The 26278-nt window shown below is 52.2% G+C and overlaps 12 protein-coding genes across 12 annotated transcripts; 6 read left to right on the top strand and 6 right to left on the bottom strand.

The window, feature by feature from the left end:
• Positions 1-666: 666 nt before the first annotated feature.
• On the bottom strand, positions 667-3855 carry N7481_006688 (mRNA transport regulator MTR10; the record flags this gene model as incomplete). The annotated part of the gene is made up of 4 exons (XM_057265907.1): positions 667-755; positions 808-1338; positions 1396-3655; positions 3730-3855. 4 exons carry the CDS (start codon positions 3853-3855, stop codon positions 667-669), a joined length of 3006 nt encoding a protein of 1001 aa, XP_057123627.1.
• Positions 3856-4237: 382 nt separating this feature from the next.
• N7481_006687 (small nuclear ribonucleoprotein E) lies at positions 4238-4693 on the top strand (the record flags this gene model as incomplete). Its single annotated transcript, XM_057265906.1, has 3 exons — positions 4238-4360; positions 4441-4531; positions 4644-4693. 3 exons carry the CDS (start codon positions 4238-4240, stop codon positions 4691-4693), a joined length of 264 nt encoding a protein of 87 aa, XP_057123626.1.
• Positions 4694-4746: 53 nt separating this feature from the next.
• N7481_006686 (5-formyltetrahydrofolate cyclo-ligase) lies at positions 4747-5611 on the bottom strand (the record flags this gene model as incomplete). The annotated part of the gene is made up of 3 exons (XM_057265905.1): positions 4747-4862; positions 5009-5437; positions 5524-5611. 3 exons carry the CDS (start codon positions 5609-5611, stop codon positions 4747-4749), a joined length of 633 nt encoding a protein of 210 aa, XP_057123625.1.
• A 273-nt stretch (positions 5612-5884) lies between these two features.
• Positions 5885-6755, top strand: N7481_006685 (uncharacterized protein; the record flags this gene model as incomplete). The annotated part of the gene is made up of 4 exons (XM_057265904.1): positions 5885-5989; positions 6045-6159; positions 6216-6394; positions 6456-6755. The coding sequence occupies 4 exons, from the start codon at positions 5885-5887 to the stop codon at positions 6753-6755; spliced, it is 699 nt and encodes a 232-aa protein (XP_057123624.1).
• Positions 6756-6935: 180 nt separating this feature from the next.
• Positions 6936-7566, bottom strand: N7481_006684 (uncharacterized protein; the record flags this gene model as incomplete). Its single annotated transcript, XM_057265903.1, has 3 exons — positions 6936-7295; positions 7319-7337; positions 7415-7566. 3 exons carry the CDS (start codon positions 7564-7566, stop codon positions 6936-6938), a joined length of 531 nt encoding a protein of 176 aa, XP_057123623.1.
• Positions 7567-7884: 318 nt separating this feature from the next.
• N7481_006683 (putative non-repetitive nucleoporin) lies at positions 7885-12273 on the top strand (the record flags this gene model as incomplete). The annotated part of the gene is made up of 6 exons (XM_057265902.1): positions 7885-8188; positions 8243-9240; positions 9266-10697; positions 10760-10848; positions 10901-11530; positions 11629-12273. The coding sequence occupies 6 exons, from the start codon at positions 7885-7887 to the stop codon at positions 12271-12273; spliced, it is 4098 nt and encodes a 1365-aa protein (XP_057123622.1).
• Positions 12274-13348: 1075 nt separating this feature from the next.
• On the bottom strand, positions 13349-14557 carry N7481_006682 (TauD/TfdA dioxygenase family protein; the record flags this gene model as incomplete). Its single annotated transcript, XM_057265901.1, has 1 exon — positions 13349-14557. One exon carries the CDS (start codon positions 14555-14557, stop codon positions 13349-13351), a length of 1209 nt encoding a protein of 402 aa, XP_057123621.1.
• A 1711-nt stretch (positions 14558-16268) lies between these two features.
• On the top strand, positions 16269-16941 carry N7481_006681 (EXPERA domain-containing protein; the record flags this gene model as incomplete). Its single annotated transcript, XM_057265900.1, has 3 exons — positions 16269-16527; positions 16603-16755; positions 16853-16941. The coding sequence occupies 3 exons, from the start codon at positions 16269-16271 to the stop codon at positions 16939-16941; spliced, it is 501 nt and encodes a 166-aa protein (XP_057123620.1).
• A 443-nt stretch (positions 16942-17384) lies between these two features.
• ddiA (putative DNA damage-inducible v-SNARE binding protein Ddi1) lies at positions 17385-18990 on the bottom strand (the record flags this gene model as incomplete). The annotated part of the gene is made up of 2 exons (XM_057265899.1): positions 17385-18097; positions 18264-18990. 2 exons carry the CDS (start codon positions 18988-18990, stop codon positions 17385-17387), a joined length of 1440 nt encoding a protein of 479 aa, XP_057123619.1.
• Positions 18991-20595: 1605 nt separating this feature from the next.
• Positions 20596-22927, bottom strand: N7481_006679 (putative salicylate hydroxylase; the record flags this gene model as incomplete). Its single annotated transcript, XM_057265898.1, has 5 exons — positions 20596-21539; positions 21589-22426; positions 22478-22552; positions 22604-22729; positions 22820-22927. 5 exons carry the CDS (start codon positions 22925-22927, stop codon positions 20596-20598), a joined length of 2091 nt encoding a protein of 696 aa, XP_057123618.1.
• Positions 22928-23285: 358 nt separating this feature from the next.
• Positions 23286-25055, top strand: N7481_006678 (CocE/NonD family hydrolase; the record flags this gene model as incomplete). The annotated part of the gene is made up of 1 exon (XM_057265897.1): positions 23286-25055. One exon carries the CDS (start codon positions 23286-23288, stop codon positions 25053-25055), a length of 1770 nt encoding a protein of 589 aa, XP_057123617.1.
• A 569-nt stretch (positions 25056-25624) lies between these two features.
• On the top strand, positions 25625-26176 carry N7481_006677 (cupin domain-containing protein; the record flags this gene model as incomplete). The annotated part of the gene is made up of 1 exon (XM_057265896.1): positions 25625-26176. The coding sequence occupies one exon, from the start codon at positions 25625-25627 to the stop codon at positions 26174-26176; it is 552 nt and encodes a 183-aa protein (XP_057123616.1).
• Positions 26177-26278: the final 102 nt, after the last annotated feature.

The raw sequence follows: 26278 nt of genomic DNA, 5'->3' as shown, positions 1-26278 counted from the left end.
AATGGTAGTTTTTGTTAGAGCGGGGTATGATCTGGACAACTGCCCAGGTGTAAATCAAACCTTCAGACGTTACTACCAACTTGAATCTACCGTATACATTCCTCGAGTTTACTATAATTACCTACTATGAAGGCAAGTCCACATAAACATTGACATAAACATTGACGATTCACGTCATAATATTCTCTACCTATCATCACGGTGCATAGTGCGTGACTAGACAATAATAGGGAATCGATTCTCGAGGAATCCCGCACCTGGGAAGTCGTGCCGAGCCAGACCAGACCAGACCAGCCCCGAGCATGATGAAACCCGATCGGATCAGATCAGATCAGACCAGACCAGTCAAATTCAATCCGGTCCAATTCGATCTCATCTGGCAGCCAACAGCCAGCTGGGTACTGCGCGTCGGCGTCGGATCATAATCATCATCACTAGACCACCGGAATTCGTTGCCATCATACATACATGGCGCGTTAGAGAAAGAGGAAAATGGGAATAACATAACACCTGATGTGCAAATGCTCGGAGGAAGGGGTGGGTTCCTTTTTTGGGTTTGTCCCCGGGCGAGACGAGACGAGACGCGATGCGACGAGGCGAAACGACTCCCTAAAACACAAAGGAGGAGAAGGGAAGAAGAGAAGAAAATATACAGAGGGTTCATCCTCATCCGCTGAATCGGAAGCGGGTTGCCTCGAGACGGCCCAGTCCGTCACGGGGTGCAACGTTGCGGCGGCGGTAGGAGTTGGTGAAGTCTAAAGAGGGTTAGTTAAACGGATATCTTATACGGGAGAGAAAGAAACTCACCCTGAAGGAGAACGCGGATCTTGCGGGTCTCGCCAGATTGCACTTTATCGGCGATACTCTTAAGCAGACGCTCGGCTTCGCCTCCCTTCATGGAACCAGGTGGCAACATCTGCAGGGTAGTCTGTAACCAGGCACCTGTCTCTTGAGGGAGCAGTTGGAACATGGTCATCATGATGCCTGACGCATCAGGGAAGCAGTCGCCAGGGAATGTGAACATCATGCCGGTCAAAATGCGCTGGGAGAGCAGCTCGCCGTGCGAGAGAACGAGATTTTTGACGGCCTCCATAACCTCTGGTGGAGTTTGGTAGGGTTCACCCTCGGGGCTGGTAAATCCAGAAACCATTGGCTTCTCAAAGGCGAAGCCGAAGAGGTCCCGGTAATAGTGAAGTGTGGCGATAAGAGGGTCCGTCTGCTGGAGAGTGAGGGCACTGAGAGCCGCGGAGAAGGTGGGCACAGCAAGGCTTGAGCCAATGTACATTTTGGGGTAGTAGCGGACGGCGTCGGAGGACAGTCGGAAGAAATCCTCAATAACTAGAGGGGATAGGTTAGCTTAAGATTATCAGGAAGAGACAAGGGGGAGGGGCTTACCGTCAGGAAGATTCTCTGGTGGCAGGTCGTTCATAATTCGGAGGAACGCAACTGCTTGTTGCTCGTAGAATTGGTAGACCGCATTGCTTGTTGCTTGATCCACAAACTCGGCACCATCAGAGAACTCGCGCACCACGGCATCGGTGGCCCACAAGAAGCATCCCTCGCGAGACGCCTCAAAGCCACTGGCGATACTTTGGGCGAGAGTAGGCAATAGCGGAGTCATGGCGGTGCGATAAGAGATAACCATGTAGCGCCAGCATCGGCAAACGCGTTCCAAAATAGGGGTAGAGGAGGTAAAGTTCATAACGATCGTAGTCATGATGGGGAGGATTTCGCCGCAGTACTTCACGGCAGGGTTCTCCTCACCGGGGGCACAGATTGGCGTCACCACCTGCACAAAGATGGTGATCAGCTGCAAGTGATCCGCAACCGCACGTTGGCCTTCTTCATCCTGAGCATTGTTGGCAAGGTTCATGATCCGAGCCATAATTGGATCACAGAACATCTTGAACGACTCATAGATCTTCTCGCGAGGCTGTACGGAGACGACGGCTGCGACGCCCTCGGTAACCTCTTCTTGACTGGTAGGCTTGAGTTTGTCCAGCACTGACTCGAAGAATGTGTGGAGCTGGTTGATATGGCCACCAAGGAGCTTTTGGCAATCTGTGCCCAAGAACTTGAATGCCAGTGCTGAGGCCTGGATGACCTCTGGCGAAGTGTGGTTGAATCCGGAGATAACGTAGTTGAGCTGAGCCTCGAGGGTCTCGGGGTGCAGTGCTGTCCATTCGGTGTAACGAGCAAGGGCCATAATAGCCTGGAATCGGATCTTCTCCTGGTTGGGAATCTGTACGATCAAAGGAACCAGCTGGCCCAACACGGTGTTTTCCTCGGGATCCACCATACGGCCCATAGCCCGTAGGCCGAAAAGTGGTGCTTCTAGCGCCTGCCAATTAGGAACGTGGTTGTCGCTGGCCTGCGAACCATAATTGGCCACCCATTGTTGAATGAGCTGGTAGATCTTGCCCAGGCAGTCGGGCACGCCAACGACGGCACAGCAGTCCTTCAGAACATCCCCCATTTGATGACGGAACTGACGGAACTTTTCTTCTTGCTCACGATCACCGGCAAACAGATCGGTCTCATCATCCTCTGGTTTGGGGAACTCGAGATGCTTCACCATGATGTCCACCAGCTGGGAGAAGATATCTTGCAGGCTGACTCTGGCTTCGGGATAACGCTCAAGCGTGATGTACTGCTTCAACTCATACCAAAAGATAAAGGTCAAAGAAATAGCATCGCGCTCCCAATCACGCGCAGCGCACTCCAGAACCGCCTCCACCAAGCCGCGGAACTCGCCCGGAAGGCGTGCAATAAGAACCGCCCAAGCCTCACCAGCCTCAGCAAACATCCTCGTGATACCCTTGAACGCCTCGAGATCCTCCGCCTCGGCATTCTCAGCAATCTTCGGTCGCAGGGCCATGAGGCGGGGGTACAGGGCCTGGATTACGGGAAGCGATTCGTTGACATCGCGGGTGTCACGGTAGAGAGTGCACATGCAGTCGACGCCAGCATCGAAAGACACGTCATTGTCCAATGCTTTCAAAATGACATCCATGAGAGGCGACTCGACAACCTGGGAAGCGGGGATCTCGCGCAGCCATGAAGTGATGCAATCGAGCAGACGCGGGTTTGTGGCGGCCGTTGGCGAAGACTGGGAATATCCGATCAACAACTGCATCACCTGTTCGGCATTATCTTCCAGCAATTCCTTAGTCCTCTGAATGAGCTCATCCTCGCTGAGATTGATCTTGCGGCCCTCGGTCACTTCTTCCGGCAGAATCTTCAAAAACTCCAACACACAGTCCCCCGCACTGCTGCCCAATGCGGAGCCCACAGTTGCCAGGACATCCTTCCATGCGAGCATCTGGATCGCCAAGCTTGCCAAACATACACATAGCTGAGTCTGAATTGGGCGCGGGCCGGAAGCAAAAGCCACCAGCAGATTGAGGACGGAATCTCGGAGGGCGACGACGGCATCGGGGGGGAAGTTGGTCGAGATCAAAAACAATCTAGCTTGTGAGTTAGCCCCGCGCATAGCTGGCGTCCTTATCGACAGTATCATATTTGTCTCCGCGCTGCTTTTCTTCCGTTCGCTTTGTCTCACCTTTCCTTTCAATGTCGTTGCGGCGAACAACTTAGCTTCAACGGGAACATCGGGCGACTGTAATAGAGAGTGGGTTGTTTGCCAGGCTTCGATCTGCGACGCGTGAAGGTTAGCATTGAGGGGGTAAAATATGGTGGTTGGATGATTGGCTTTGAGATTGGACATACAGATTTCTGGAACTTCTCTAGGAATTCGTGGGCTTGGGTCTTCTCGGACCTAGGCACATTCCCTTGCATAGTCGCGACGGCCGCTAGGACCGGGGCAAATGCCTGCCCACTTTCCTTGTCGGCCATGATGAAGGGAAAGGAGGGAGGGAGGAAGGAAAAGAAGGGGCGTGGGCGTATATCAGACAGTCGGTGATAATTGTAAGCCCAGACCTTAGAAAAAAAGGAAAAAAAGGAAAGGTGAAAGGGTGGTTCAAAGGAGAATCAAATCGCAAGAGAGAGGAAGGTGGGATGTTGGTGGTGCCGCCCGTGATGTGTAACCTTGACGCCTGAGGGCCTGGGAAGTCAGGCATCAATAAACAAGGCGGTCAGATGCCACGGCCAATCAGGTTCCACATGGTGAAAATAGTCACGTGCCATGAGTTTTACGGTGTCGCCCTCTCAAGTCGGACTTGCCTACGCGACTGCGACTTGACTTGACTGCGATTCATTTCTCCCTTCACTCGCAATCATGGCTCCCCGCAAGACGCTTTTGGCGCCGATCCACTTTATTTTCAGTCTCCTCCAGAAGCGCAACACAGTTTCAATCTGGCTGTATGAGCAGTTGGCCTTCCGCATTGAGGGCAAGATTCGGGTATGTGCACCTGGGCCTGGTGCTAAGAAGGAGCTTCCAAGTATCTGCATTGAGCACCTTGACTAATGCGCAGTATCTAGGGTTTCGATGAATTCATGAACCTCGTCATCGACGAAGCGGTCGAGGTGCGCCAGGCTACAAAGACAGAGGAGGAGAAGCGGAGGCCGCTTGGTATGCACACCATCAGTTCACGGATTGCAGATTGCAGATTGCAGTTCGCAGGTCGCAGCTTAACTGCTACTGCAGTAAATAATTGAGTCATGCTAATATTTTTCACTTCCAGGCCAAATCCTGCTCAAGGGTGACAACGTGTCGCTGATCCAGGCCGTTTGATGCCATCAACCTAGCACCTCACTTCCCTTATCCGTATCACTTGCTTGATAAGGTTACGACCTGCGGTCCAGATACCGCCCATCACCCACCACGACCGCATCGATAAACCAGTCATGATCCACGACGGGAATTTCCTCGGCGAGCAACTGCTCCTGGAGAGACAGGGCAACTAGCGGAGTTTCAGTTATCAGTTTCTCAAGTTTTAAGCTTCACTTTTCTTCGCGGGGACACAAAAAATATCGGGGGCTTTTCTTTTCAAGCCCCATCATCATCTTTCGTCATGGCCTTGAGTTGTTTGGTGGGGTTGTCTCTTACCGAGGAATGGCATCTTGTTGCTCCATTTAGAATACCGTGTTAGAAAATGATCATAATACCCTTTCCCATGACCCAATCGACGGAATCCTTGATCAAAGGCCATGCCCGGCATGACAATGAGATCTAATCCGGTGGCCTCGAAACAATTGCGGCGCCCAGGTACTTGCGTAGACTGTAGCGTGGGAATACCCCATTTGTCGGGCTGGAGAGATTCAAACTCGGCCATGGAGTTCAGAGCTAGCATATCCATGATCGACAGTTGGTCGACTTTGTGGATGTATGGGATGTATACGTTCTTCCCGCTCTGTAAAGCATCTTGAACGATATTGCGGGTCGATAGTTCACCGGCCGGCATGGACAGATAAACGGCTATACTCTTTGCATTTTGATACTCGGCCAGGGATAGAAACCTGGTTGTGGCGGAGATCGCTATGACATAGTGTGAGTGAGTCAAGAAATATGACATGACTTTAACTACCACGCCCGTCACGCCTCCCCCGAACGAAAAGACTCACATTGCTGGATAATGGAAGCCGATGAGAGATTCTCAAAGACCCCGCGCATCCGCTTGCGCAGATCCCGCTTTGCTGTTTGGAAGGCCATGTTCCTAATGATGTACGGTATAATCCAATTGCCGCGGGAAAGGGAAGGGAGGGGGGAGAGGATTACTCTCTCTGGTTTAGGGTAGATTCCTGACGATAATTGATAAGAGTGGGACCGGTGACTACCCTACTGTAGGGTAGGGTAGGGTGTGGAATGCCTGGAGTGTGTCCCTTGGTGTCTTGGTCCCTTGTTGATCCCGTGAAGAAGGGATGGATACTCCCAGTGAAATGTGTCTCTTCTCTTCTTCGTGAACCGAAAGTTGAGATAACGACAATGATTTTCCTGTGGGCGCTTCTAGTTTGTACGGCCGCGGCGTTGAGGGCGGAGGATTTGGTGGGGACGTGGACAACCAAATCGAAGCAAGTCTTTACTGGTCCGGTATGACTTTTACAACCACAACAACCAACAATCAAGCACTTCTGACAAAACCCAGGGCTTCTACGATCCGATTAACGACAAATTTCTCGAGCCCAATTTGACCGGTATTTCCTACTCTTTTGACGGCAAAGGCCACTATGAACAGGCTTTCTACCGCGCCATCGCGAATCGTGAGTACTTAGTAGTACATACTGTCTAGTATCTACTTCACTGCTAACACTCTCAGCCACCGACCCATCCTGTCCCTCCGGCATCATGCAATTCCAACATGGAAGCTATTCCGTTTCAGCCAATGGTTCCATGATACTCCATCCAATTGCCAGCGATGGCCGACAGTTACTCTCCGAGCCCTGCAAGAAAAACACCGCGAGCTATACTCGATACAACAACACCGAATTAATCAAGGTAACTTGAATCACCACCACCAATACAGTAAAGAGAAAAAACCTACTAACACAAGACACAGTCCTTCTCCGTCTCTCTCGATGCGTATCATAAAGTGCCTCGACTCGACCTGACCCAGTCTACTGGCAATATCATGCATCCTATGTTCCTAGCATATCGACCCCCAAAGATGCTGCCCACCAACACCCTCAACCCTATGCCGACAGCAGATAGCAAGGACAAGAGCAAGAGCAAGAAGCGAGCTCTATCCAATCCCGAGCTTCACCTCGTGATTAAGGAGGAATTGATTAATCCGGATCGTTGGTGGTGGTTTGGCGTGCTGGCGACTTCGCTTGGTGGTGCTGCTTTCTTCTTCTCTTGAGCATCTATCTAAATTGAATATTCATAATATCCAGCATTAATCGCATTTTTCGGATTGGACAAGCCACACAAACGTAGTATTGAGAGGGGATATCTATTTAATAATAAGACTATGGTAACACTTTATGGTACATTATGGTAACAGTATTGTAAATCGCAATCCAATCCACCCAGGTCAAACTTAGGCGGAAACGGCCTCGTTGACCAGCTTGGCAACTTCATTCCGGTTGACAGGCTTGCCATCCAGAGGACCATTGGGCGCAAATAGAGCCTTCAGGATCAGTCCTTTGTTCAACTTGGTTCCAGCCTCCTTGATGGCAGCAATCTCCTTGGTCACAATGGCTTGCATTTCCTCCGCAGACATGGTCTCAACCTGGCTGGCATACTCCTCCAGAACAGCGACCTGCGCGTCCTCCTTTTCCTTCAGATCGGGTCTCTCAGCTGCGGCAAATTCTTGAGCGGCTTCTTTGGAAGCGGTTGCGCGTTTTTGAAGGAGTGAGAGCAATTGGATGTCTGTTTGGATCGGGAAGAGGTCTTTTGGCTGTTGTTGTATTCGGAGATGACGGCACGGAGGACATTGAGTCTGGAAGAGTAGTGATGAATTAGGAAAAAGCCTTTCTCCCACCTCTCCCATAACACACAGATACAGGGAAGTCTCACCTGGAAGTGTCCTTGGCTCGCATGGCAGTCTTCAGATCCGTTCGCAGAGTAACCATCAGCGGCGGCGTGGCGGGACTGGCTGTGGAGTTCCAGCGCACCAAGCGCATGGAGCGCAGGGGTCGCGCAGATAGACGAGCAAAGTGAAAAGACATTGTGTATGGATATAGTAATGACTATCAATTGTGTTTGTGTAAAAGGTAAATGTAAATGCTGAATAAATTGAATTGTGAAGGCGGAAGATCCTCGGGTGGTCCGTGCACCTCCAATTGTTGATTCGCGCTTTTCGCAAAAGACTGCAACTGCAACTGCCTCAATTCCCTCCGCCGCAATCATCCTCCTCCACCCACACCTTCCACCTCACCATCCGAACTGGAGGGAGCTTTGATTCTTTCCTTTAGGAAGCTTCCTCTTTTCTTCCTACCACTAGCGGGGAGCTCTCCCTCCTCCCTGCTCAGCTCTCTAGCTGTATCATGTCGTATCCGAACCTGCGAATGAACCTCCCTCCGGGGACACCCCAGAGACCCCTTCCTGGAGCCTTTCTTCAGACTCCAGCTCCGACTCAAAATGTACCTTCTGCTCCGCAATCTCGACCGGTCCCTGCTCAGGCCCATGCCCAGGCCCAGGTCCAGACTCAGACCCCGTTGCCCAGGATGGCTCCGGCGGTCACCCAGATATCCAATCGGGCCTTGACCGTTGAAGAGCGCGGGGCGCACACGATCAACAACACATTGGCCCAAGAAGCTCGGTATCCTGACTTGGACAGCTATCTGTCGCGTAAGTCGGACCTTTTCTCTGCCCTCCGATGTATCCCCAGCTAACTTGAAACAGAGGGATTCTCGTCCGATTATGATATCCCCATCACCCAATCATGGGCCCCCTTCCAGAAAGTCAAAACATACAACATCCCCGATATGATCTTCGATCAATACAATCGCGCCCAAGTCTCGACAAGCATGGGGCTGTTCGCCGAGATCAACCACGCGTGGGTGGCTATCGACCACGCGCTCTACCTGTGGGATTTCACACACCCGAACCCTTCCCTGGTGGGCTTTGAGGAACAACCGAACAGCATCAATGCGGTCAAGCTGGTTAAACCGCGCCCGGGAGTTTTCTTACCGGGAGTTACTCACCTGCTGGTGGTATCGACGACCGCTGAGATGATTTTGCTGGGTATGAGCTGTGAGAAGACACCAAGCGGAGCATCCACAGTTTCCCTCTTCGAGACGAAGATGTCAGTCTCCATTCGCGGCATGGATGTTAACGTTATCACTTCGTCGGATTCGGACGGTCGTATTTTCTTTGGAGGCACCTCCGACAACCACGTGTACGAACTCACCTACCAACAAGAGGAACGCTGGTTCCAGAGTCGCTGCGCCAAGGTCAACCGCACGCTCTCCCGATTATCGGCTTTCGCCCCCTCGGCAAGCTTGTCCAACCTAGCGCAGATCGTCTCTCACGAGCACATGGAGCAGATGGTCGTGGATGAAGGCCGGAAATTGCTGTACACTCTTTCTTCGGAATCGACAATCCGAGTGCTTCACATGAAATCCGATGGTACCTTGAAGCTGGCTATCACTAAGAAAGCGTCTGATATTTACGCTAATATCGGACATACAATCGCATCCCACGAAACCCTGAACCAGAAGGTGAAGATCGTCGCTATCAGCCCGGTCCCTGCAGCGGAGGCGTCTCGATACCATTTGGTTGCGACTACGGCTACTGGTTACCGCATTTTCCTCAGTGCTACTAGTGCGTACTCCTGGAATGAACCGACTGGAACCAATGCCCCGACCAGCATGCAGGCGCAGCATATCAAGACTCCGCCAGTGGATATAACGACGATTTCTAGAGATGCCAATGGCAACCGAATTCAGACCCCCGCTACTCGTGGAGCAATTCAATCTCTCACACCCACTCGCATGGCGACTAGATTTCCCCCCGGGTTATTTCTTCTGCTTCACCTGCAAGGATGCTACACAAAAGGAGGACACATTGTTTATCTCCTCTCCCGATTCTGGCCGACTCGCCCGGCCTCACGAGAGCTCGACTGCAGCTCAAGCACCCGAGTCGGCTATCTGGATGAGTCTCGGTGGCAGAGCCGAAGATATTGGACTTTGCTCGGCGCCTCTTCCAGCTACAGCTGGTGGATTCGGTAACGAGATGGCCGTCCAGTTTGACTATCCTGCTGCCGAGGTTGCAATCTTGACTAATACTGGAATTTATGTCATCCGCCGACGACGCCCGGTAGATATCTTTGCCTCGCTCGCACGTAGCGGCAGCCTCAGCCATGACGGCCTGGACGAGGTTCTGAAGCAATTCAGTCTCGGATTCGGTCGAGCGGAAACTCTTGCGACGGCTCTAGCAGTTGCTTGTGGACAGGGCATGGAGATTTCATCCGACCAGCGTTTGACGACAATCAGCGATCCGGACGTGTTGGAATTTGCCCGCAAGATCTTTGTTGGATTCGGTGGCAAGCCCACACCGAACCAGGATATTAGCGACAACACTGCTCTCACTATCGATGACGTGACGCCTTCGCCCCGCCACCAGGGTATTGCTCTCTACATCTCGCGTCTCCTCCGGTCGATATGGAAGAAGGAGATTGCTACGGTTGGCAAAGCCCCCAACGGTGCTATCACAGTCTCCGCCTCTGTGCCAAATGCCAAGCTTCAGACTGTCCAGCAAAGCCTCTCATCGCTGCAGGAATTCTTCAAGGTCAACCGCAGCTTCATTGAGGGTCTTAGCGGGCCTGATGCACTTGCTCGGGCGGAGTCCAAGGCGGCGGTGGTTGAACTGCAGGCCGAGCATCGTGCCGTTCACTCACTTGTGCAGCTGGTCTCACACACTATAGAAGGCCTGTCCTTTGTCCAGGTTCTGTTTGATGAGCGTGTTGACGAGATCGTTGCCACACTTCCGGCCGAGTCGAAGGATCGATTCCTGAAACTCACCTTCGAGGAGCTGTTCAGCACCGGCAAGGGCCACGAGATCGCCAAGGAGCTAGTCAAGGGTATTGTGAATCGCAACATCGCCAAGGGCTCCAACGTTGAGACTATTGCGGATGCGCTTCGACGTCGCTGTGGCAGCTTCTGCAGCACCGAGGACGTGGTGATTTTCAAGGCGCAAGAGCTGCTCAAGCGTGCATCGGAGGCTGGAGCCAACTCGGACTTGGGCCGAAACCTCTTGAATGAGAGTCTCAAGCTTTTCCTGGAGGTGGCCGAAAACCTTCCCATGGACTATTTGGTCTCGGCCGTGGATATCTATATCAATAATGAATTCTTTGCTGGTGAGTTTACATTCCAGGATCTAACATCATTGGTGTGATCATACTAACTCTAACGCAAACAGGTGCGATCCAACTATGTCTCAACGTCGCCGGTGTCTCCGATAAAGCCAACCTCGCGCTCTCTTGGATCATGGACGGCCGTCCCGCACAGGTGCCTATGCCCCCCCAGAGCCTTCGGCGTACACCCGCTCACATCCCCACAGGACCCCCGCAGGGAGCACTTCTACTTCCGCAAGCAATGTTACGACCTCGTGTCTAAGGTGATGGTAGCCGTTGACACGCTCACCGCCAACGATCCCGGTGTCATCGACGGCCAACTAACCCAGATCGCCAAGCGGAAGAACGAGGCTTATGGCGTGATTTCCGGCTCTCAAGACGAAGTCTTCCTGACCAGCCTGTACGACTGGTATTTAGAACAGGGCTGGAGCGACCGCTTGCTGCAGACCCAATCTGCGTTCGTGGTGACATATCTCGAGCGCAAGTCTACCGACGACATCGCCCATGCTGATCTATTATGGCGATACTACGCCCAGTCACAACGTTTCTTCGAGGCTGCCAAGGTTCAATTCCAATTGGCTCAGAGTGCGTTCAATTTGCCATTGAGCAAGCGGATCGAGTACCTCGGCCGCGCCCGAGCTAATGCATCAACCTTTACCCCCGATGTCGGACGTCAGTCTCGACAGCGTCTGCTGCAGGAGATCGGAAACCTGATTGACGTGGCCAATATTCAAGACGATCTTTTGCAAAGACTAAAGGATGACACTCGGATTGCGGGCGATCGTAAAGCGGAAGTCCTAAAGGACGTGGACGGCCCGGTGATGGATATTAGTACGGTAAGCAGCAAACCCACTCGAACGAGTCCAGACCACCCGCTCGTGCATGTTTTTCTCTCGGTAGTTCAGTCACTAACCGTCCGCCCCCATTAATCTAGCTCTTCAACCAATACGCCGACTCCGCTAGTTACTATGACATCTGCTTGCAGATCTTTTACCTAGCAGACTACCGCAACGCAGCCGACATCAAAGCCACCTGGCAACACCTAATCCAAGACCTGCACACCAGCACCCAACAAGCAGGCTCACCGCAGCCCTACGAAGCCATAATTGAAAAAATCCGCAGTCTAGGCTCCCGCCTCCGAATGTCCGAAACCGTCTTCCCAGTCCGCGAACTCCTCCCAATTCTAGAACGCTACTCTCTCGAACACCAACGCGGCACCACTTCTTCCTCCACCAACTCATTTGCCAACTCACCCACCACGCACTGGGTAATCGACCTATTCCTCGATCTGGGCGTAGCGTTCGAGTCCCTTTACGCCGTACTGGAAGCAATGTACTACACAGACGAAGCGCCCTTCCAAGGCGCTAATCGCCGATACATCGCGGCCGATTTGGTGTATTTGTTGCAAGGGTGGTTTAACGATAGCGCCCAGTTGGGCGGAATGGTTTTTGGATCCGAGGCTGCGGCTGAGCGTGTGTCGGAAACTTTATTGCTCATGCAACAGAGTCCTCATAATGCTGCCGAGGTACGGGAGTTAAGTGAGAAGTTACGTGCGGCCATTTCGGATCTTTTGGCTTAGGTCTAGCCAAAGGTAGACTGGTCTAGTTGGGTTCCTCGGCCCGGTTCAATCTTGCAGATTACTTTGACTTTCACTTTCGAGTCGCCTTGGCCTGGCCCCCACGCTAGTGCTGCAGGGGTTATGTGCATTGGAAGGATCGCACGCTGGGTTGAGTGATGAGAAGCGAAGCCGAAGCCGATGCTATCCGGTGGGTTTGTCTTGCTTGTCTTGTCCCATCTTGTCATGTCTTATCACTACAGGTGATGTGATAGACTGAACTGAACTGGGCTGGGCTGAGACGGAATGTAGGAAATGGATTTTTGACGATAGTGCCTTTCTTTTTTATGTATGGTTTGGTTGTTGGTGGTCCGTTGTGCATGTTTGTGTTCTAGTGCCCCGGGCCGGGCGTTGTTGGATGGTAATAGGCATTGCGATTCACCCTTTTGCTTTCCCCCGGGCTTTGTCACGAAGCTTAAAAAGATTTTCACATGGTAATATGACAGTGTATATCTATTCAGTTTGAGTTCCTCAAGTTTAGGGTGTTGTAGGCTACTAACTAGTAGTATTAGTACTGTGCCCAGGTGTAGTTCAAGTTTGTAGAGATACTAGTACGAAATAGTAGATGCAGTCGGGTTGGAAGGTGCAGATTACCTTGGGCACCTGGACATAGTACGCCACACGGAACCTAGATCCTATCCTTCTTATTGGAAAGTCGCAAGTTCAGTCCAAGTTCTCACGCTGATCATTTCTGGTTAAAGCAAACCGACGCGAATCAATGACCAAATTCTATCAATTGAATCCACTTCCTACCAAGCCAAGGATTTCAGAAAGGCAGCAGCGTGGGTAAAGTGGGCCATCTGATAAAAATGATGTGGATATTCTGTTTGTACTTTTTGTCATTGTATCGTTCGTGTACTACGAGAAAACCAGTGAGATGGATGGATGGATGGAGAGCGAGAGACTCGGAGAGAGAGAGAGATAAAATTAAGTATAACCGAAACTATCTAGCACGCATTCTAAACCAGACACCAAAGAAAAAAAACCGTCTATCAAATAACGCAGACCCAAGAAGAAACCGTGACACTTTTCAGATTTTTCACTCGTCAAACTCGTCATAAACTGGAATCGGCTTCTCGCCCAGCGCAATAAGGCGGAAGATATGACGCGCCTTGGCACCGTACTCATCATCCAAGTAATCCACAATAGCGGAGTCTGAAAAGGCAGCACAGTAGCAGTCAGTATACAGATAGAACCAAACAACCGGGGGGAGGGGGGGAAACTCACGAGTCGTCGACCGATTATCAAACATAACAATAGTCCTCGGCTGCCATCTCACTCTAGCCTGAAAATCGTGACCGGTAATAATATGATTCATAAGGAAATCCAACATCCACTTCGTCTCAGGCTCCTTGAGACCGGGGATTTTCGTAATAAATTCCTGATTCAGGAACAAACACTTCTCCCCAGTCACAGGGTGAACCCTAACAAGCGGGTGGACACTATCCACCGCATCCTTGCGCACAAGACCACCAGTCAATTTCGTATGATTAATCATTTTTGCCGAAGAATGCACTGCTTTCAGTGTATCCAGAAAACCCCGCAATGTTGGACTGAGTCGTTTATACGCCATATCCGTTGCGCTGAAGACCGTGTCACCGCCGACATCGGGTCCCTGAAGAAGGCCCAGCATGACATAGCCCGGTGGCTGGATCTCGTAACTGACATCCTGGTGCCAGAGTGTTGTCGTGGTGCGAGCTTCGAGGAAGCGGGCGATTTCCTCGCGGTTACCGTCGCGGTGGATAACGTGAAACGCTGGGTGGTTTCGAATAGTGCCTGAAACGGGCTGGTAGTTTGGTTTACCGAAGTAGCGCATGAAGGATTCTTGAGCGTCTGGACCGTCGTCGATTAGGTTTTGGTCTGGGAATGCGAGAACTTTGCGCTCTGAGATGAGGAGGGCGAGTTCATCTTTGGCTTTGTCGGATAGGGTGTTTAGTTGGATTCCTTCGACGACTGTGCCGATGTTTGGTTGGATGTGGTTTAATTTTATGGCTGTGTTGGTTGATGGGAGGAGGTTTGGTTTGTGCTTTGCTGCGCGGAGGGCTGGGTCGTTGTATTCAAATGGTGGGAGGGGGTCGAACCAGATTGGATCCCAGGTGGGGAGGTATTGAGGGTATGGGGTTTTGATTTTGGATTGTTTTTCGACGTCGACGTAGGGGATGTTAATGTCGTAACTAATTGGGATTTCAGGTTTGTGTGCATTTGCTTTGTTGGAAGCACGGATGAGGGGGGCTGTTGAGGAGGGCATCTTTGCTATTTCGTTCCAACCAAGGTTGCGGCTAAGGGCATGCAAGCTGTGGTGTGGTGTATAGCTGTAGTGGAGTAGAAAAAGCAAAAAAAAAAGATGGAGACGGGAGTTATCTGATCCGACACCTGTTCGTCTTATATAGAATAGAGGACAAGCTTATGGAGATCGCGTCAGATAGCGCAAGGACATGGCCCGATATCGAAGCTCCAAGGTTCTAGTTGCATCCTTCAAACACTAGCTCGTGCCCTTTCATCTCCGAGTGGTCACCGACGAAGAGGATAGATACCTTCTGGACAGGGGGTGGAGCATTGGGACCACTAGGGGGCGTTCGGTCGGAGAGGAGCGGTCAGCGGGGCCCCCCAAAAAAACGTGCTCTAAAAAATCAGATCAAGGCGATTAACACCACTGACATCCCGGCGTGTCCCGTTGTCTGGTGGAGTGGAGTGAAGGAGCCGAATTGTGGATAGGAGCTGCATCATCGGTGGGCAAGTCGTTTGTAGATTACGGAGTACGAACGAGTACATGAGCCATTCTTCCAGACCGATGCGCTAATTTCCACCCAATTTACCACATCCCGGATCGCACATTTGCCCAATTTCAGGGGTAAGAGGGGGGAGGGGGAAGAAGGGCGTGAAGAGTGATTGGCGATTGGTGGCGGTGATAGTGTTTCCCCCCCCCCTCCACCCTGGGGCACCCCTTGGATACACTCGATAGGCTCGATAGTGGGTTGCCACAAGGGTTGCGACACACACCGCTTCATTGTAGGCGAGCGGAATCCCGCGCATGGATTCCGAATGAACTGGGAAGAGACATGCGGGCATAAGGCGGGTGGGATGGCAATTGCATTATCTGCCGTGATCTAAGAGTGGGCCAACGAATCGGACCGAGTTCCTAGTTCCTAGACTAACCCTTGTGCTGGTACGCTGAGCCAAGAAAAGAAGACAAAGGAAGAGAGAGCGAGGTGGAAAGGTAAGAAAACGGTCTCTCCTGAAGTGGATACGATGGAGTCGGGAGGAAGTCGGGATGGACCCGGGAAGTTTGTTCCTAAAGTGCCAACTCCAGAGCTCTGCCAATGCCAGATTGCGGAGAGATCATCATTGGAGCGACGTCAAAGATGCGGTCTGCCCTGATCCTCTATGCTGCGTTGTACGAGGTCGGTTGCAGAGGAGCCGATAGGAGTGCATCGTATGATGTAATTGGGGCATTAGTATGCGAGGTATGTATACGGAATACTACTCTATGTGTATCCTGGTGATCCACAAGGTACTCAATGATATCCATACCGGGTACCCTAGGAGGAGGTTACAAGTTGAAGTATACCCAATGTGTGTGTAGTTGTAGAGACCAACCGTGGTTCTGGCCAAGGTCCGGCCCGTTCTCCGCTGGTTCCCCATTTTGGGTATCCCGAGTACATACTCACTACGAGTATAATAGTATGAGGATACTAGTATGCAGATACATCGTACGAGTATGCTATGTCTATGAGTATACGGAGTACTCTGTACTTGTACTCCTGCTCCTACTCGTACTCTGCCCAGGTACTATCGATCCACTAAAATAAGCTATCGATTCGAAAAAGCAAACATACCACCGATCGCCGCCCCGCTCACCTGACCGCTCCCCACTAACATTCTCAAAAGCTCCCTTCTCACTCCAACTCCAACACCAACACCATTCCTACACTGTTCCTCCACCCCACCACACCACCACCATGCTCCGCAAAAGAGATATCGCATACCTAATATTTTTCACAACCCACATCCCAGTAATCTACCTAATCGACACCGCCCCACTCCAACCCTCCTGGGCCGTAACCTCCCTCTCAACAACCCTACGCACATTCTACGTCAACACCTACCGCGACAAATTCTTCGAACCCCCCACGCCAGCATGGTTCAGCGCATTTATCTGGATGGAAGTGCTGTACCATGTGCCGGCTAGTTTGTGGGCTGTGTGGGGGTTGTTGAAGGGTGAGTGCAGCTGAGCCGAGCGAGGCTTCCCAAGCATTGAGAAAAGTGCGCTAATCATGCTGGATATATATGTAGAACACCCCCTCATCCCAGTCCACCTCCTCATCTTCGGCGTTCAGGCCTTTATTACGTCACTCACTTGTCTCGTTGAAGTCTGGGCGTGGGAGGATAGGAGCACGGCCGAGAAACAAAATATTACCGCGCTTTATGGGCCTTATGTGGCATTGGGTATGTTCAAGTTCAAACCATACAGTAGCACATTGTACCGTCTCGCGAGTGGAGTGGATTGGATTGGATCATTGCTAATCGGCCCCGGGTCAAATAGGCGCGTATATGGCCATTGATTCGATTCTTCGGTTACGGGCTCAACTCATGCCTAATTCCAAGGCCCAGACCCAGATTAAGCGGGAATGATGGGATATCTCATAATTGATATCTCATCTAATCTAATAATGTATCACTATGTACCTGTACCTCTACAACTACAATTACAAAAAGCCACAGGCAGAAAAGCCCACGCCACGCCCACGCCCACTTGACCACGGCATAGAAGCAAAATGTGAATCGTTTAAGATATCCTAGACACACACCTATCGTACACGTTGCGTGCAATGGTCAATGAAATCCCGCTAAATCACAATTCATCCACCAACGCCAATGAAAGCAATGCCTAGTCCAGCCGAGCCGAGCCGAGCCCAGCTCAGCTCAGCCCAGTCTGCCTAGCCCTCTCCAGTGCAGGTTCAGTCAAGCCTGATCTATACCTCAGGGGTAATATATCATACCGTGGGAACAGGTCTAGAGATAAGAATTAGATCCGATCCGAGACGCAACGCTGCGCTGCGTTGCGATGCATCACATCAGATTAGAAATCCAATGGCACCATCTAGGTCCCCATTTGCGGCATCCAGCGCACGCATAGCCTCCTCCCGCGTGAACCCCAACTCGGTAATCTTCGCAATCGAGTCTGCCGGCCAGCGTGATGCCGCAGGCCGGATATTGATCCGTGGCGCGGGAGCAGATGATGACGCAGCTGCAGGTGCAGGTGCAGGCGTAGACGTAGACGCAGATGCGCCTCCACCCTCACGACCCGCCTGATGCGTCACTGCACCCGTGCGAGCGCCGACTTCTGCACCATCGGAACCCTTGACCGTCGGTTCGTCTTCGAATTCCTCCGTGAGGTGCTTGGGGATATCGCCCTCGCCGAGGAACGGGACAGCCTGGTCTTGGATGATAAGGGCGCCACGCTGGAGATCGATACAGGCTTGGTGGCGGCGCAACATGTCCAGTCCGAGTAGCAAATCGATCTGCTTACCCTCCATGACGGTGAAGGAGCATGGCAGGAACATCTCGCCGATCCTGATCTGAGCCGAGTGTACTCGGCCCAGGATCGGGGCGGTTCCTACGCCCTTGGCGATACCGCCGTAGCGGCGGTCGACGAGGCGCATGATGTTGCAAGCGACTGCGCATTCGGGAGACATGATTGTGACCTGGGCGCCGGAGTCGACGAATGCGTTGAGACGGTGGCCGTTGACTTCGACGGGGATGTAGAGCATTGTCACACGGCCGAATGCTGCAGTTGTTTTGTTAGCTCTTGCATCGCGTGGCATAACATAGCATGGCATAATCTTGGATCTTGTCGATCCCGGGATATCCCGTGGTTCGTAGGGCAGAGGTAGATAACGCAATAAGGGTGGGATAGGGGAGTTTGAGGGGTGGATAGAGACTGGATGACATACATTCTGGGTGGTGCTCCATGGCATTATGCAAGTTCTCCGTCACAGCGTTCTGGCGGATAATTTCCTCTATCTCTCGCTGGTTCTCCGGATTGAACGGATCTGAGTTCAACATTGCAATCCTCGCCTCTTTCTCCGCCTCCTGTCGAGCCTCATTTTGCTGCTGTGAGAGAAGGACTTCCCGGAAACGCGCCGCGTTATCTGCCGCAGCAGCGAGGTCCGGGTTCTGTCTTCGGACCGCCTCGCGCACACGCGGGTCACCGAGGATATGAAGGCGGATGGTCTCCGGGTCAGGCATGCCGGGTCGCGGTGGTGCCTGGCGCGGGGCCATGGAGGAACTGGGACCAGCGGAGGGAGCTGTGGGAGGCTGAGGAGGGCGACCCGCACTGGGACCTGCGCCGCGGAGGGTGACGTGGACGCCGAGCATATCGCCCTCGCCGATGCCGATGGAGTCGAGGGTTTGCGAGGGGCTTTGCAGGAGCTGGTTGTTATAGACGAGTTGTTGAGCTTCGGGGGGAACGGCGGTTTCGCTTTCGACGATAGCTTTGAGCAGCTCGATGGACATGTCACCTCCGACTTCAAGGGTGATGATGTCGGAGTCGGCCTGCTCAGGGCGGATGACGCTTACGGTGATCCGCCTGAGTAGAGTTAGTGATCTGTGGATGGAGTGGGAGCTAGCTGGTAGCAGGTAGCTGATAGCTGATAGCTCATGAGGCTCGGGGACGTACATGGTGTGCACTGTTGATAACCCTCTCGGTGCGGGGAGGAGTGGTGGAATGGAGGGGAAGAGATCAACCGAGGGGAGGAAGGAGGGGGGGGAGGGGGGAAGGGGGGGAGATATATCAGAGAGGGTAAGTGTAGGGAGAAAGAGGAAGTGGAAGAGAGGAAGATGTGCTTGTGCTTAATAAGAGTAACAAAGTGAAGGTGATGGAAGAAGGAAGACCAAGCAAGGAAGGTGCGGACAACCCCAACCCCAAACTGCCACCCGCACCTTCCTTACTGCTTCCTCCACTTCGTGACTTCCGTCAACAACACAACAACACAACAACATATGACTTCTTCTTTTTTCTTCTTCTTCTCTTCTCTTCTGTCCTTCCTTTCCTCTCCCTCTCCCTCTCTCCTACCCACCTCATTTCTCCCCTACACTAGCACCGGCCATTAACCTACACTACTATCCCGACATTACCAGTTCTAGACTCACCTGCAGCTCCCAAGGCAGCCGCGGATCCTCCGGTTTCACCAAGGTTCGCCGGCTTATCACACTAGCGCAACCAACAAGATGACCCCCCTCTGTCATTTGTACGAAGACACACACACACACACACACACACACACACACACAATGAGCAGCTTTCATACGCCACAGGAGAAACCAATTCCCCACTGTGAATAGAACTCAGGATTGTCTGACTTGCTGCCTATGCCTGGCTGGCCCCAATTACGAGTACGCGTACTCACTTCAACCGGTTCCTTAAATACTAAATAGTCCACTTGATACCCACTTGATATGTACTCCGTACTCGCTTCCGCGCGCAACAGCTCCGCAGCACAGATGATCAACGAGGACTGTCGGAAGGGGTGACCACTGATAGCTGGCAACAACACCCCGCACTGGCTCTACACACCACTGCCCCCTCTTGAATGGCCCATTCATCGCTCAGTGCTGACCGTGTGGATCGGGTCATCTACGGCTTTCCCGCACGGATCGACGAGATGCGTCGACAGCCTCACAACGGCCCCTCGTGGCGGGATGACTGCGTGGCGGCGTGGCTGCGTGGCTGAGATACCCCTCGATCATCGGCCCATCGCCGAGTACATGCGGGGGATGCGGCTAAGTTCTCCTGGGCAAACAAATTTGTTCATACATTCGGACGGAGGCTATTACTGGAGACTCGTGCGGCACAGGAGAATATTATTCACATGCAAGAGTCGAGTCCGTACACTTCATCCCTGCTGCCTCATGCACACGTTCATGTCCACGCCCAGGTCGTACTCAAGCGCTCCGCTTATTCAACTACTTTGCTGGCGCAGACACCGAAAGCATCCACCTGCTGAAATGCCAACATGGTTTTGCTGCAGTTCACCCAATGTAGCCATGCCCTCGTTTCCGCAGAGCACTAGTTGACCCTATTGAGGAGGCGCGTCGGAAGAAACGGCCATGCCAAGAGTTATAGCTTACAAAAGGACGAGTACCAAGCATTTTGACACACCATCACGAAGGGGTCGATGGTCTTATTGAATTTAGCACACTAAAACTAACGCGAAGGCATGGCCCCATCGGAGTAAATGAAATACATCTTCGATCATAGTGAATTATGCAATGCCTACAACAGAACTACTCAATGCGCTGTGCGCTCGACACATCCGGCACCCCCAACCCCTCGGTGATCTTCGCTTCGATCACCTCATCGATAGGGATCTCCGCAAGTCGAGACACAACATGGTGCAGCGTGGGCAGTGCATCCCAATTTAGCCCATCGATGTTCACCTTGGCGCTCTTGCTCCGGCGCACCCGCGTGACCTTGGATGGCACGACCTTGGACTCCTGCGCATGCGGAACAAAGACCGGGTATTCCTCTGCCGCCTCACCCTTTGTGTCTCGGCCAACCTTGGGCATATACCGATATACCAAGATTCCGTCATCGTCTTCCCCTCCAATCGTACCTTTGTCCGCGCCCGTATCCTGGTCTTGTAGATCCTCAAGCTCGAAGTGGCCCCACACAGCACCCTGCCAGCTGGTTTGCAGACGATAAGAGCTATGCCGCTCATGAATATCAATCGCTGTGTATAGCTTCGGCATGCCGAGCTCCTCACGACCCGACACGATGGGATCTGCAAGGCTCTCAAATAGAATAGGCATATATGTCCCCTTGAGTACCTCGCCATTCTCCTTCTTGTATTGCACACCATGGATATACAGTCCAATGTGTCGGTATCCACCACCGCCCAGCCAGTCCATGCCGTTCAGTGTAGTCTGTGAGAAACTGGCCCGTGCAACTGTGCTAGGCGAGATGAAGCTGTACCGGTCATTCGGGAAGAGATTCTGTAGAAGCGTGCGACTGGTCTTGAATTTGATCGAGGCCGTTTGGAAGGTTGCCTCCAAGGATTTCGCCGCGCGGTCATTGCCATACCAGTCCTGTCGGGGGCCAGGCATGGGGCCAAAGACGATTGGCTGGCGCCAATACATGTGTGGGTTTTTAGCCCAGAGATACTTGCGCAAGACCTGAGCGGAATGGTCGAATTCGTCATGCCCGTTGATGTAGCCGACCATCATGATGGCTATTGAGTCAGCAAAGATCATTTAGATGGAAAACGATGAAATACTTACTTTTATCTAGCGGTAGCAAATTGACCGACTGGCGCGTCATTTCTTGGATGGTGGTTACACGTTCGTGGCGAGCTTTTTGATAGACCTTCAGTCTATCGGGCACATCGGCAGCCGCGATACCGCGAGGCAACATCACACTGAGTGAGGCCGCATCTTCAATGGCCATCGCGCCACCTGATGCTCGGTATGGCAAGAAAGGGTGAACCGCATCGCCAATCCCGACCAATCGATCCTCCACCCACTCAGGTAGAGTGGGCATATCCAGCAGTGGCCACAACTTCAGCGTCGCCGGATCCGCCTTCTCCAACAACCGGAGAACCTGTGGGCTGAAATCCTTATACACCTCCAGAAGAGCATTCTTGCTAATCTGCTGATTATACTCATCGCCGTCGGCCTCGATCGCCGTCAAAGAGTCTGGGTGAATACAGACAAAGTTGAGCAGCTCGTTGTTCGCACATGGATAGATGACAACCCGTCGATCTGCTCCATCCCACATGTCAACTGCGCCCATGTCTCGTGCGATGCTGTTTGTCTCGGGGTCATCGAGCGCCTGCTGACGAGTCATCAAGAACCGGAACGCATTCTTGCCCGAGCTAGACGGCTTGATGCCCTTTGCCTGGGTCAGCTTGGTTCGTGTGAGTGAGTGTACACCATCTGCTCCGACAACCACGTCTCCCGTGTGCACCTCGCCATTTTCAAGGGTGACAGTTGCTTTGTGTGGGTCAACATCAACGACTTTGCTTGCAGTGTGTAGGATGGCTGGAATGCCGGGGCCCGGGGCCTGGGCTGCTGCTTTAAGGCCTTCGTGGAATTGTGCGCGATGAACTAGAAGCCAGCTCTGCATCTTGTCAATTTAGCTCTGAAGTGAAGGAATAAGGAATTGACTTACGTGTCTCCAGAAACCCGCCTGCTGCTTCACATTCGTGATGTGGACTGGCTCGCCAGCTGGAGTATATTCACGAAGCTATATGGTCAACGTGGGGTCCCTTCTTCCAGCAAGGATGACTTGGCTTACCTTCTCGGTCTCTACTCCGCCGAATTTCAACGCATCGATGCCCAGTCGAAGAAGAACACCATTGGCATTTGGACAAAGGTGAATCGCAGCACCAATTTCATTGGCGAAGCGGGAACGCTCGAAGATCTGAGATATGCAGTCAGTATCGCGTAGCTAGATATACTCATTGCACCTGCACCACTGGCAACTATCTGTAAGAAACTCAAAACAACAGACCTCAACATGATGTCCTTGCTGTCGCAGCGCAACTGCAGCTGTCAACCCGCCGATGCCAGCACCGACAATTAGCACGCGAAGTCCAGAGTTTTCGATTCGTTCGGTCATTTCGATCTGCTGGTACTAGATGGGAGGAATTTGACGGTTGCCCACACTGGAGGAGAAAAATATTTATTTATGCTTGAAGATTTAACCCTTGCTCTCTTTCATTCCTCCGTCGTTCCGCGTGCCCCTCTCCCCCCTCTCTATCCTTCGGGTTCGCGGTCGCTACAATGTCCGGTGATGCTTCGGATGCCATTTCGGCTCCACATGCGCGGGGAGTCGTATACCTCCCCGAGCGGGGACGAGCAGGTACGTAGGTCCATAAGTTCATCTTTTTTTTGGTATATGAGACAGGATTCTTTTCTCAATCAAATTTCCTGTTCTCATATTTGCTCAATCTTTCAAGTTCAACAGGTACATCAACATGCCGAACGAAATCAAAGATATCACCACCCGCGACGAATCGTCCTTCCCCTACATCTACGAGCAGAATGTTTCCATTTCCCTGAAAGACGAATCAGGCGTCGTCCGCGTCAATGTCTATCGCCCCAAGGGCTCAGAAAAGGTCCCCGTCCTGGTAACATATGGACCCTATGGAAAGGATATTCCTTACAAGGACTTCCATCCCCAGAGCTACAGCGAGGTCAACCCCGAGCAACGCTCCGAGCATTCGTCCTGGGAAACCCCCGACCCAAAGTATTGGACCAGCCAGGGCTATGCAGTCGTGCGTGCCGATGAGCGTGGTACCGGACAGTCGGTCGGCAAGCTCGACACCATGTCCCGGGGCACGAGCGAAGCCTTCTTTGACGTGGTAGAATGGGCTGCCGAGCAACCTTGGTCTTCTGGAAAGGTCGGTCTACTGGGAATCAGTTATTACGCCGGTAGTCAATGGCGGGTTGCAGCGCGGCAACCGAAGGGACTCTCTTGTATCATTCCCTGGGAAGGCATGTCAGACTATTACCGCGATCGATGCCGACACGGTGGAATCCTGGCCAACTCGTTCATCAAGTTCTGGTGGGATCGCCAGGTCGTGAGTAACCAGTACGGACTCCCCGGCCGAGCAGCGCGAAACTGGGGCCCCGATACAATCGAGGGCGATCTGTCTGAAGAAGAACTCATTGAAAATCGCCAAGATCAGACGATCGATAACGCAGAGAATAAATTCCGCGACGACCTGTACTATGCCTCTAAGGAGTATAGCATGTCAGACATCCAAGTCCCTCTCCTCTCAGTCGCAAACTGGGGCGGAATCCTCCTCCACCTCCGCGGCAACATCGAAGGATGGACACAAGCAGGCTCGGAACTAAAATACCTCCGCTTCATCGCCGGCCGCCACGATCTCCCCTTCTACTATTCGGAAGAAGTCGAGGTTCAACGCAGTTTCCTTGACGCATTCTTGAAAGATGACGACCGCGCCGGCTGGTCGACCGGCAAAGCTCCCAAAGTCGACATCCTCCTCCGCAAAGGCGATGTGGGATTCAACAACGCGGAAGCAGAGAAGACATTCCCCCGACGCATTGAGCACGAGTGGCCTATCGCAAGAACCCAGTATACGAAATTCCATCTAACTTCATCCCGCGAGCTGCTGAGCCACGCACCGATCGAGAAAAAGAGCAGCAAAATCTCATACGCGGCTCTGGGCACGATCGAGAATCCCTCCGTCGTCCAATTCAAAACCGCGCCATTCGAGAAAGAAACTGAAATCACAGGCCACATCGTCACACACCTTAACGTCTCAATGAGCGCTAACGCCGGCTCCACTACACCGCAAGATCTTGACCTCTTCGTGACGTTGCGCCACATTTCACCTGCTGGAAAGGAGGTCTTCTACACCGGTACAGCCGGTGACCCCGTACCTCTTTGCAAGGGTTGGTTACGCGTGAGCATGAGGAAGGTGAATGAGAAGCATGTGCGGCATCGGGAATATTTGCCACACCGCGATTACTGTTCTAGTGATGTGTTGCCTGTTCTTCCTGGTGAGGTTTACCCGGTTGATGTGGAGGTTTGGCCTACAAATGTTGTTGTTGAGAAGGGGGGAAGTATTGTTCTTGAGGTTTCTAGTGGCGATACGCAGGGGTCTGGGATCTTTTTGCATAATTCGTCGGTTGATCGGTCGGTTGAACGATTCGATGGTCAGAACCATATTCATTTTGGGATTGGGGAGAATTATGTTACTCTTCCTATTATTCCGTGAGTGGGGAAGAGGTGCCCAAGAGGAGATGTTGGTAATAGAAACGAGTTCATAGATTCAATGGATTTTGGTAGTTTTTGTTCAAGATTATTTTATTCTATCGTATTCTATTGCTTCCAAGGTTGAGCCGAGTTTGAAATTTATTAGTATTTTCTATAAAAAATTGAACTTGAGCTTGACTTTGGCAAGTTGTACTGCGCAATACGAAGACTACCCCGACCCCTGCCAAGTAGAAAGCAAACTTGAACGCGTAAAAGCCACCCTTGTCCACTCGGCTCGACCCCACAAAGCTCCCTGCGGTACTCCATAATTATACGACCCTGCATGATAAATCCGAGACTTGAAGATCCGGGCTTCCTATCTCCGACACCCATAACTCCATGGTACCCGATGTGGTCGAAAGTGGTCCCGAAATGAGGGGTCAAGGATATAGATGTACGGCGAGTAGAGATGTAAACCCACTCATCACCTGGGCATTGAAGTTCAAATCACCACTCTTCATATCATCAAACCTGCCAGTGACCCCCGCTTACCCCAAAGCACCTGAGCCACAACTTGAAACCACCGACACCATGACAACTCGCACCCCCAAAAACGTCCGCCCACTAAACCGCTTCATCACAACCCACGATGAGTCCGGCAAAGCAATCTTCTCAACCGATCTCTCAGAAGAAATGCCAGTGCAATCAATCGCCGACGGCGCAGACTTCAGTCTAGCCTACACATCTTCTCACTTCCCCGCCCAACTAGACAACAACACCGACGTTGAAGAGTACAACGCCTACCTGACAACTCCGCCCGGAATAACAATTTCCACCGGCAACGTGTGTCGAATCGTGGACATGCCCCCTGGAGCGTTGAGTCCGATGCACCGGACCGTCTCGTTGGACTATGGCGTTGTGTTGGAGGGAGAGGTCGAGCTTGTGCTGGACTCTGGCGAGACGAGACTGCTTAAGCGTGGTGATGTTGCTGTGCAGAGGGGCACTAATCATGCGTGGAGAAATGTTACCCCAGATGTTGTTGTGGATGGGGAGAGGATTCCTCAGTGGGGGAGGATGTTGTATGTTCTTTCGCCGGCGCAGCCGATGAAGATTGGGGGGGTTGGATCTTGGGGAGGTTGTTGATGGTATTGGTGTTAGGGCTAGTACTTGATTCGAGTTTGGACTTTGTTGTTGAGGAACGATATCTGGATCATCCCAAGGGCATTGCTTCTTCTCACATAGAGG

Source organism: Penicillium waksmanii, assembly GCF_028829765.1.
Source record: "Penicillium waksmanii strain IBT 27052 chromosome Unknown utg000005l:1.0-5232799.0:1.0-5237142.0, whole genome shotgun sequence".
Lineage (NCBI taxonomy): Eukaryota > Fungi > Ascomycota > Eurotiomycetes > Eurotiales > Aspergillaceae > Penicillium > Penicillium waksmanii.
The sequence above is the reverse complement of the archived record's forward strand: the minus strand, read 5'-3'. Positions and strand labels throughout refer to the sequence as shown.